The sequence below is a fragment of the Bubalus kerabau genome, chromosome 6 (assembly GCF_029407905.1).
Source record: "Bubalus kerabau isolate K-KA32 ecotype Philippines breed swamp buffalo chromosome 6, PCC_UOA_SB_1v2, whole genome shotgun sequence".
Lineage (NCBI taxonomy): Eukaryota > Metazoa > Chordata > Mammalia > Artiodactyla > Bovidae > Bubalus > Bubalus kerabau.
Window position 1 is genome coordinate 110,397,849 of NC_073629.1, and position 12,097 is coordinate 110,409,945.

Genomic DNA, 12,097 nt, shown 5'->3' on the forward strand with positions numbered 1-12,097 from the left:
AGTATTAAACTGGACAAAGGTGAAGATATTTTATACTGAAAAAAAAGCAATGCACCAAACTTGTATGTGATACATCTTTCTGTAACAATGACATGACTGAAATACATAAACTCTTTGAATTATAAAAAGTAACTGAAAATATGCAATTATGGAGAGGCCAAACAGAGAAATTTCTGTGTAGGACACAGAAGAGTTGAGGAATACAATTAGTAAACTTGATCTAATAGATATATATGGAACCTGTAGCCTCCGAACTAGAGAATAATCATTCTTTTTAAAAAATCCAAAGAACATTTGAAAGTTGGCTCTGGATAGATCTACATAAATATACATAATCTGTAAAACTTCACAAATGTATTTTTAAAACTTCATATATATTTACAAAAGTTTATTTCAAAGAAAATGTCATTAAAATTCAGAAAGTTAAAACCAAAATGTTGATCTTCATGTAAACTTCAGATAAGATAAACCTGCTTGATACTCACAGCAGCAATAGAAGGTTTCTTCCCATCACCAGCTGGCGGATGAGTGACATCTGCTCCCAAAAAGATCACTGGTTGCTGGAACACAGAAGGTCTTAAACACATTTTTAACAAGAGTTAGATAAATTTTTTCATTATGCTTTTATCTGTCTCACACTAGGGCAGCCCAACTGCAAGTTGTTGGTATAGCACAGAGAAGATCCTTTTCAGACAGCTTCTGCCTTAAGCAGCTGTGCTGATGGTTGTAAAGGGCAGTTGCTAGCATTCTTCATAACAGGCATAAAATGATAAAATTTCCTCATATTAACCCATCAATTTATATCAACCTTTCTTTAATCTACTTACATTTTAAGCCAGTGTAATCTTGAAAGGAGATAAAGACTCATTAAACCACACTGGAAGGGATTAAGGGACTCTACTACTCCCCGAACAAAAGTGTAAAATTTGAGTAACATATATTTAATAATCATAAAGTAGCTAGTGGTTCATTTTATTTTAAAATTGTATTCTTGAAAGTCAAATGACTATTTCTCTTAGTTCTTGGGCTTGATAAAATTCTATATTCATCTCATTTATGAATCTCATTTATATTTAATAGGGATGGGAAATAGAGGCAGTATGGAAAAACAGGAAAAAAAAGAGCTTTTGTGTCAACAAGACATTTAAGATTTTAGAGACCTAGTTGCTTCAACTATTAAAAGGAAACCTATTGTTTAATTCTCCAAATAAGATTATGCCTCTTCCCCAGCACCCTATTTCTAGGTCATCATGTCTCATAGGTCCTAAGAGCTCTTAGACATGATGGCAATGTAACAGTAACATCTGTTGTCCAATTGGCCCCAGCAATTGATATGACTTATTTAACTGATTTACTTAATTGACATGCCCCCTCTGGTGGCTCAGACGGTAAAGCGTCTGTCTACAATGTGGGAGACCTGGGTTTGATCCCTGGGTCAGGAAGTTCCCTGGACAAGGAAATGGTAACCCACTCCAGTACTCTTGCCTAGAAAATCCCACGGACAGAGGAGCCTGGTGTCCACGGGGTCGCAGAGTCGGACATGACTGAGCGACTTCACTTTCACTTTCTCCTCTAATCCCTGGGATTCCCTGGTGGCTCAGCTGGTAAAGAATCCAATCGCAATGCAGGAGGATCCCTGAGTTGGGAAGATCCCCTGGAGAAGGGAACGGCTACCCACTCCAGTACTCTGGCCTGGAGAATTCCATGGACTGTATAGTCCATGGGGTCGCAAAGAGTCGGACATGACTGGGCGACTTTCACTTCATTTCCCTTCTCCCCTAACCCCACCCTAAGTCCCTAAAGGAGGAAGAAAGGCTTCCCTCACTTTCTAGGTGAGTAGCCTCAAGACACCAGCTTGAAGATGACTACTGGACTTCCCTGGTGGTGCAGTGGATAAGAATCCACCTGCCAATGCAGGGGACATGGGTTTGAAAACTCCACACGTCGCAGAGAACTAAGCCTGTGTGCAACAACTACTGAGCCTTTGCTCTAGAGCCTGGGAGCTGCAACTATGGAGCCCATGTGCTGCAACCACTGAAGCCCGTGCACACAGAGCCTGTGCTCTGCAGGAAGAGAGGCCACCGCAATGAGAAGCCCAAGCACCACAACAGAGTAGCCCCCATTCGCTGCAACTAGAGAAAGCCCGCCTAAAAGCAACGAAGACCCAGCGCAGCCAAAAGAAAAAACAAGAAGGTGACTACCAAACAATGAAAAAGTTTTACAAGCTGGATGCATCTGAAAAATAAAGTTCTCAAAACTTTCTAGTGAGAGCTGAGGAACTTTGCACACTAAATGAAAATGGGATTTTTCATAAAGCAGTCTCTTAAATTTTGCCAATCAAAACTCTTTACTTTTTGCCAAAATTTCTACTTATCGCCTATGGCAGGAATCACCAAAGTTGTCTCTTACATAGGTCTTAGGTATGGCTGCTGCTGCTAAGTCGCTTCAGTCATGTCCGACTCTGCGCAACCCCATAGACGGCAGCCCACCAGGCTCTGCCGTCCCTGGGATTCTCCAGGCAAGAGCACTGGAGTGGGTTGCCATTTCCTCCTCCAATGCATAAGAGTGAAAAGTGAAAGTGAAGTCGCTCAGTCGTGTCCGACTCTTAGTGACCCCATGGACTGCAGCCTACCAGGCTCCTCCGTCCATGGGATTTTCCAGGCAAGAGTACTGGAGTGGGGTGCCATTGCCTTCTCCTAAGTATGGCAAAACATAGAAAAATTAAGGTATGAAAACTAATGGAAAAAAAAACGAATATCTTATTAGGTGATTAGCTTATCTTACCTTTGATGAGGTACAAGAATATTATTGATCCCTCCAAGTTTAACATTTATCTTCAGGCACAGGTTTGAGAGAGTCTGAGGGGATGTTTTTATTACATTCTTGACTTGAACACATTGTGTAGCCATACCCAAAAGTGTATCTCCGACACGTTTCACCTCCGCTAGGAAACAAATACAAACATCTCTAGTTAAAAAAGGTCAAATTTTACTGACCATTAAGCTGCTTTGTATGTTTTCCCCTGTGAAATATATCACTGTATTACAGGATACCCCAAATTATACCAATACTAAAACAATGTTATTAAAATTTATAGTATACTGTCTTTTTTTGGGCAACGCAGTGTGGGTTGTGGAATTTTAGTTCCCCAACCAGGGACTGAACCTGGGCCTTTAGTAATGAGAGCCAACTGATCCTAATTACTGGACTGCCAGGGAATTCCCTATACTGCCTTATTTGATTGTATAAATGTGTAGTGTCTTGAGGTCATTCAAGAGTGCAGTTAGTAATATAATTTCTATCTTAAATGTTTTAAACTGATGTCTAGCCAATTAAAATAAACTGGATCTTTCGAATTAACTGTTTCCAGGATTTCTCAAAACTCTGTTCTAAAATAGACAATTATAAAATATGAAAAATTATCCTAAAATATAAAGTATACTGCCTTGAAGATCAGCTTAAGCATTTAGTGATAATGTTTCCAGTTGTTTTCTTCATATATAAGAAAGTATATTTTTGTCTTCATGAAAATACTATAACCGCAACTGAAAAACCAGAGAAAAATATCATACATAAACCCTTATTAGTATTTCATTGTACTTTCTTCCAGTAATAGTCTCATCTGTATTATTTTAATGCAGTTATAATCACAGTATACTTATAGCTTTCAATCCTATTCTCCAAAGTTTAATTTAGAAATATAGAGGTATTACAGTATAAAGGCTTTTATCCTGTCCCTTTCTTTATCCTGTTTCCTTTTCCTATCTAACTATTCACACAATGACATATTTTTGAACTGAATATAGGTTTCTATTATTTCATCAATAATATATCAAATAGATTTCTATTATTTCAAAGAACATTATGAATAACATCTTTGTATATTTACTTTTGTTTGGTTGTGTAACTATAGCTTCAGGATAAATTTCTATAGGTAGAATTTTTATAGATACTGAAAAATCACCCTCCAAAAAGATTTATTAATTCATTTAACAAATATTTATCGAGTCATCTGATACATGCTAGCACTGTGTGAAGCTCTGGGGATACAATGCTAAGTCAAGAGAGACACTGTTTTTGCCCTCATAGAATTTATAGTCTAGTCAGAGAAATAGGCATTAGTTAAATAATTTTAAATTTAACATCACAACTGTGAAACAACATAAAGGAGTGGTAACAAGGTGCTGCTGCTGCTGCTGCTGCTAAGTCGCTTCAGTCGTGTCCGACTCTGTGCGACCCCATAGATGGCAGTCCACCAGGCTCCCCCATCCCTGGGGTTCTCCAGGCAAGAACACTGGAGTGGGTTGCCATTTCCTTCTCCAATGCATGAAAAGTGAAAAGTGAAAGTAAAGTCACTCAGTCACGTCCGACTCTTAGCGACCCCATGGACTGCAGCCTACCAGGCTCCTCCGCCCATGGGATTTTCCAGGCAAGAGTACTGGAGTGGGCTGCCATTGCCTTAAAGACAATAAATGTTAGAGAATCTGACCTTGTCAGGGAGGTTAGGAAAAGCTTCCCCCAAGGAAGGGATGTCTGAACTAAAAAAGAATGTGTGTTTACTTGGTGAAGGGTGGAAGAGAGTTATGAGAAGCAATATAGGTAGAAGGAAGAGGGTAATCAAAGAGTTCCTGTGAGGAAAAAAGCATAAAGCAAGAAGATGAATTCTGAAGAGGTAAGAAGTCATAGATTAGAACATGCAAACCCTTGGAAGATAATCTTAAGTGTCAATTTTATCAATTGCATAATGAAAAACTACTGAAGTGGGGGTGATTGGGAAGGTGGTAAAATCAGATCTGTACTTTAAAAATAGTACTCTGGACACTGGCTATAGCACTAACACATAAAAGATTAGAAGTCATCACTTCCATCCTCACAACAACAGAAAAAGCTGAACAAAACTGAAAATCAATGATTTGTCTTTGTCTTAAATCCATCAGAGAAATGAGGTAACAAAGAGAACTGCCACTCCGAAACAGGTGAATACAATGAATCACAGTCAAGATCAGCTTATTAGAAGCAGAAACTGATGAAGACATTAACTGCAGGAACAATTAAACACTAACTCCTGGGAATTCTGTGGCAGCCCAGTGGCTAGGACTCCCAAGCTCTCACTGCCAAGGACCAGGGTTCAGTTCCTGGTTGGGTCGGGGAACTAGGATTCCACAAGCTGCGCAGCACGGCCAAGAACAAACAAAACAAAACACACACACAGAAAACCACACACATCAACTCCTATATCTCAAGAAGAAAACCCAAGCAATCCAAATAAAAATGAGCAAAGGATTTGAATAGACATTTCTCCAAAGAAGATCTACAATTGGTCAACAAACACAGGAAAAGATATTCCACATCAGTAATCATTAAAGAATGCAAATCAAAACCATAATGAGATACTACCCCATACCCAATAGGATGGCTAAAATAAATGACAAGTACTGGCAGGAATGTGGAGAAACGGAAACCTTGCCCATTGCTGATAGGAACGTAAAATGGTGCAGATTCCGTGGAAAACAGCAAGGCAATTGCTCAAGAAACTAAAACTGAATTACCATATAATCCAACAATTTCACTTCTGGGAATAGATCCAAAAGAAGGGAAAGGAAGGATTGGAACAGAGAGCTGTATGCTCATGTTCAAAGCAGCATTATGGTGGAAGTAATCCAAGAGCTCACTGATACATGAATAGATAAACAAACTGTGGATATACATGCAAGGGAATATTATTCAGCTTTAAAAAGGAAGAAAATTCTGATACGTACTCTAGCACAGATTAACCTGAGGAACATTATACTAAATGAAATAAACAGTCACAAAGGACAAATACTATTATGATCCATTTATATGCGGTAACTAGAATAGTCAAATTCATACAATCAAAGTAGAATACAGGTTTCTAGGAGTTGGGAAGGAGAGATGGGGAGTTGGTGCTGAGTTTCAATTAGGGATGATGAGAAGCTCTGGAGATGGATGGTGGCGAGGGCTGTACACCATGAATGTACTCCATGTCACTGAACTGTATACTTGTTAAAATGGTAAATTTTATGTTTTATATATATTTTACCACAAAAAAAGGGGAATAAAATTCTTATACATACCACAACATAGATAAACCTCCAGGACATTACCCTAAGTGAAATAAGCCAAGAACAAAGAGATAAGTATTGTACGACTCCATTTACACAAGTTATTAGAATAGGTAAATTCATAGACACAGAAAGTAGAATAGAAGCTACCAGGGGCTGGTGGGTAGGGGGATGGGGAGTTATTGTTTAATGGGTACAGAATTCTGTCTGAGATGATGAAAAAGTTCTGGAAATGAACAGCAGTGATAGTTGCACAGTGCTGTGGATATACTTTACGCCACTGAACCGTGTACTCTTAAGATGGTTAAAATGGTAAATTTTATGTTATGTATATTTTACCATGCATACACACCAAAACTTGTTAAAAAATAGTTAATTCAAGAACATCCTATGAAAACAGTATATCAGAAAGAATGAACACTACAATCAAAATTTGACACCAGGGCCTTTCTTGGTGGTCCAATGACTCCAGTGCAGGGGGCACGGGTTCCATCCCTGGTAGGGGAACTAAGTGCCCACATGCTGCATGGCAGGGCCAGAAACAAAACTGACACCAAGCAACTAATTGATAGAAGGCATCACTTATACCAACATGAGATAAATGTACAGATTCCAGGGTTCTGGCTAAAGAGGGAGGGCAACAGTGGAGCCTGAAATACAGGCATCAGCACTCAAGAAACAGATATTAAAGTGGCAAATCGATGAGTTTTTCTATGAGAAAAACAAATAGGATGAAGGCTATGAAGGTGCTGAAAGATAAGAATTTGAAAGATAAGAATTCCAGAACAATTTAACAGTTGAAACTATGTGAGTGGATAAACTGATTTATAAGTAAACATAAGAAAATATATATTTTTTAAAAGTGAAGGGGGTTTTCCTGGTGGCTGAGCGGTAAGGAATCTGCCTGCCAGTGCAGGAGACGTGGGTTTGATCCCTGGTCTGGAAGGATCCTACGTTCTGCAGAGCAAGCAAGCCTGTGAGCCACAACTACTGAGCCTGTGCTCTAGAGCCCATGCCCTGCAACAAGAGAAGCCTCTGCAGTAAGAAGACCGCACGCCACAAGTAGAGAGTAGCTCCCGCTCGCCGTAACTAGGGAAGAGCCCACCTAGCAACGAAGACCCAGCATGGTTGAAAATAAATAAATAAATTTTTTTTTATAAAGAGGAAATATGACAAATAAGAACTAAGGGAATCTATTGACAGTAGACCTGCCTTGAAAGAAATGATAAAAGTATGTTTTCTAGAGAGAAGGAAAATTATATAGGTTGGAAGTCCAGACCTATACATACAAAAAAGGGTCAGAGAAGGAATAAATAAAAAATAAAATCTTTTATATTCTTATTCCTAACTGAACTAATAGATAGCTGTTCAAAATAATAATAGTAACAACATATTATATGGAAATGAATGACAGCAATACTGGAAGGGACAGGAGGGAGAAATTGGGAATATTGATACTCTATTATAAGGTATCTACACTATCTGTGAAGTGGTACAGAATTATTGAAAGCAAACTTAGATTACTAGTAAATATATACTGCAAACTTTAGGGAAACCACTAACATTTTTCAAAAAAGGATAATTCATAGAAGAGAGAAAATAGAATAATAGAGATGCTCATTTAAAACCATAAAAGGGAGAAAAAAGGGAGAAGAGTAAAAAAAAAAAAAACACTAAGACACAAACTACATGTTACCTGCGTGCTCAGTCATTTCAGTCGTGTCCAACTCTTTGTGACCCCATGGACTATAGCCCGCCAGGCTCCTCTGTCCATGGGGTTTCCCAGGCAAGAATACTGGAGTGGGTTGCCATGCCCTCCTTCAGGTGATCTTTCCAACTCAGGGATGAAACCAAGGTTTCCCACATTGTAGGTGGATGGTGTCAGGGGTATTACCCTACTGTCATGGAAAAGTGGGGTGTCCTCATGGTTATGGCTAAAGAGTAGCAGAAATGTCTGCTCTAGTAGGCAGAGATCCAGTTTGTGATCTCTTTTACATGGAGTGTTACATGGAATGTACCAGAAAAAAACTAAGCAGATAGCAGGATTTGTGAGTCATCCCAAAACACACAGATTAAACCTATGGTCAGCCAGGTTCAATATCTGAAAATCAATTAAAGTAACTGATCCCATTTATATGCAACCAGTCAATCCTAAAGGAAATCTACCCTGACTATTCATTGGAAGGAATGACGCTGAAGCTCCAATACTTTGGCCACCTGATTCGAAGGGCCAACTCATTGGAAAAGACCCTGATGCTAGGAAAAGATTGAAGGCAGGAGAAGAAGTCGACAGAGGACAAGATGTTTGGATGGCATCACCAACTCAATGGACATGAGTTTGAGCAAGCTCCAGGAGATGGTGAAGGATAGGGGAGTCTGGCATGCTGCAGTCCATGGGGTCCCAAAGAGTCAGACACGACTGAATGACTGAACAAACAGACTGATCATATTAAGAGAAAAAACTGAAAAATCACATGATCATATCAAAACATGTAGAAAAAAATCCATCATCCATTCATAATACAAACTCTCAGCAAACTAGGGTTAGAGGGGAACGTCCTTAACTTCATAAAAAAACAACTAGAAGGTTTACAGCTTTCATTTTTATTGCTGAGAAACTAGATGTTTCCCCCCTAAAGTCAGGAACAATGTAAGGATGTCTCATCTCACCACTGCTATTCAACATCATACTGGAAGTCCAAGCTAATGCAAGGAAAAGGATATAAAAGTATACAGACTGGGAAGGAAAAAATAAAACTGCCTTTGTTCACAGAGAACATGACTGTCTATGCAGAAAACCCCCCAAATTGACAAAAGCTTCTTGGAACAAGTAAGTGACTTAGCAAGGTTACAGGATACAAAGTGATTATACAAAAAATCAACTGCTTTCCTAAGTACTAAAAATGAAAAACTAAAATTTAAAATTTAAAGTGCAATAACCATTTATACTAGCAACAAAACAAAAAATATATACTTCAATATAAATCTAAATGAGGAAAACTATAAAACTCTGATAAAAGAAATCAAAGAAGCTTTGAACAAAGAGATATTTCTTGTTCAAAAATAGAAGATATCAATTCTAAGATGTCAATTCTTCCCAGTTTGATCAACAGACTCAATGTAATCCCAGTAAGTCTCAGCAAGTTACTTTGTGATTACTGACAAACTGATTCTAAAGTGTATGCAGAGAGGCAAAAGACTTATTAGCTAATACAACAGGGAAGAAGAATACAGTCAGAGAACTGACACTACCTGACTTCAAGGCTTATCACAAAGCTAAATTAATCAAGACAATGAGGTATTAGCAAATGAATGGACACACAGACAGATGAAACAAAAGAGAGTCCAGAAACAGACTCACACAAATACAGTCAATCTTTGACAAAGCAGCAAAGACGATTTAATGGAGAAAGATAATCTTTCCAACAAATGGTGCTGAAACCACTGGAATCCACGTGCAAAAAGAAAAAAAAAAAATCTAGATATGACCTTATACCTTTCATAAAAATTAAGTAAAAATAGATTATAAAAAAGAAAACTATAAAACTTTATGTAAAAAAGAAAATGTATGTATGTATCTATATGTAAAAAAGAAAACTATAAAACTACTAAAAGATTATACAAAGTAAAACTTAGAATATAGCACCAAAAATGATATGTGAAAGAATATACTGATGACATTATTTAAATTTGGACTTCATTAAAATTTTAAACTTGTGCTTTATGAAAGACATGCTTAAGAAAAGACAAGCCAGAGCCTGGGAGAAAATATTTGCCAAGTAGGTATCTGATAAAGAACTTGTATCCAAACATACAAAGAACTCTTAAAACCAAACAATAAGAGAACAAACATATCAATTAAAAAATGAGTAGAAGACTGGAATAGACATTTCATCAAAGATATACAGATGGCAAAGAAGCACATGAAAAGGTGCTCTCTCTCTCTCTATATATATATATATACACACACACATATTTTGGCCATGCCACGCATGTGCAGTATCTTAGTTCCCTGACCAGAGACTGAACTCATGCCCCCTGCAGTAGAAGTGCAGAATGTTAACCAATAGTCTGCCAGGAAATCCTGGTGCTCAATAATATGTGTTATTGTCGTTGTTCAGTTGCTAAGTCGTGTCTGAGGTTGTTGATATTTCTCCCAGCAATCTTGATTCCATCTTGTGAGTCATCCAGCCCGGCATTCTACATGATGTACTCTGCATATAAGTTAAATAAGCAGGGTGACAGTATACAGCCTTGACATACTCCTTTCCCAATCGGGAAACAGTCCGTTGTTCCATGTCCAGTTCTGTTTCTCCTTGTCCTGCATACAGGTTTCTCAGGAGACAGGTAAGGTGATCTGGTATTCCCATCTCTTAAAGAATTTTCCACAGTTTGCTGTGATCCACATAGTCAAAGGCTTTTGGGTAGTCAATGAAGCAGGAGTAGTTGTTTTTCTGGAATTCCCTTGCTTTTTCTATGATCCAACGGATGATGGCAATTTGATCTCTGGTTCCTCTGCCTTTTCTAAATCCATCTTGTACATCAGGAAGTTCTCAGTTCACATACTGTTGAAGCCTTGCTGGAAGGATTTTGAGCATTACCTTGCTAGCATGTGAAATGAGCACAACTGAACGTGTTCAAGTATATATTATTAACAAACTTCAAAGTAAAATGACAAGATACTACTACATACCTATTAGAATTGCTAAAATCCAAAAACCTGTCAGATACTGAATGCTGAATGAATAGGCACTCTCATTAATTGCTGATGGGAAAATAAAATGGCACGTCACTTTGGAAGACAATTTGACAGTCTTATTGTTGTTCAATCACTAAGTCGTGTCTGACCCTTTGCAAGCCTATAGACTGCAGTAACACCAGGCCTCCCTGTCCCTCACTATCTACTGAAGTTTGCCCAAGTTCATGTCTATTGAGTCAGTGATGCTATCCAACTTCTGCCACCCTCTTCTTTTGCCTTCAATCTTTCTTAACATCAGGGTCTTTCCCAATGATTTGGCTGTTGTATCTGGTAGCCAAAGTATTGGAGTTGCAGCTTCAGCATCAGTCCTTCCAATGAATATTCAGGGTTGATTTCCTTTAGGATTAACTGGTTTGATCTCTGTGCTGTCCAAGGAACTCTCAAAGACTCTTCTCCAGCATCACAATTCAAAAGCATCACTTCTTCAGCACTCAGCCTTCTTTACGGTCCAACCCTCACATCTGTACATGACTACTGGAAAACCATAGCTTTGACTGCATGGACCTTCATTGGCAATGATGGCTCTGCTTTTATGAATAAGCTGTCTAGGTTGGTCATAGCTTTCCTTCCAAGTGTCTTCTAATTTCATGGCTGCAGGTGCCATCCGCAGTGATTTTGGCGCCCAAGAAGAGAAAATCTGTCACTGCTTCCACTTTTCCCCATCTATTTGCCATGAAGTGATGGGACTGGATGCCATGATCTTAGTTTTCTGAATGTTGAGTTTTAAGCCAGATTTTTCACTCTCTTCTTTCACCCTCTTCAAGAGGTAATTTAGTTCCTCTTTGCTTTCTGCCATTAGAGGGTATCATCTGCATATCTGAGGTTGTTGGTATTTCTCGTGGCAATCTTGATTACAGCTTGTAACTCATCCAGCCCAGCATTTTTCATGATGTACTCTGTATATAAGTTAAATAAACAGGGTGACAATATACAGCCTTGTTGTACTCCTTTTCAAGTTTTGAACCAGTCAGTCAGTCAGTTGTTACACGTAAGGCTCTAATTGCTGTTTCTTGACTCGAATACAGGTTTCTCAAGAGGTAAGATGGTCTGGTATTTCCATCTCTTTAAGAATTTTCCACAGGTCATTGTGATCCACACAGTCAAAGGCTTTGGCATAGTCAATGAAGCAGAAGTAGATGTTTTTCCAGAATTCCCTTGCTTTCTCTATGATCCAGTGAATGTTGGCAACTTGATCTCTGGTTCCTCTGCCTTTTCTAAACTCAGCTTGTATATCTGGAAGTTCTTGATTCGAGTA

At 38.5% G+C, this 12,097-nt stretch overlaps 1 protein-coding gene across 2 annotated transcripts in view; it reads right to left on the reverse strand.

Annotated features, from left to right (window-relative positions):
• Positions 1 to 12,097, reverse strand: part of AGO3 (argonaute RISC catalytic component 3) — a 119,235-nt gene that overhangs the window by 13,384 nt on the left and 93,754 nt on the right. For both annotated transcript variants that reach the window (XM_055586410.1, XM_055586411.1), the window contains exons 13-14: positions 2,785 to 2,944; positions 486 to 576 (exon numbers count right to left, since the gene is read on the reverse strand). In XM_055586410.1, coding sequence (XP_055442385.1) covers positions 486 to 576; positions 2,785 to 2,944 — 251 coding nt within the window. The remainder of the gene's footprint in view (positions 1 to 485; positions 577 to 2,784; positions 2,945 to 12,097) is intronic.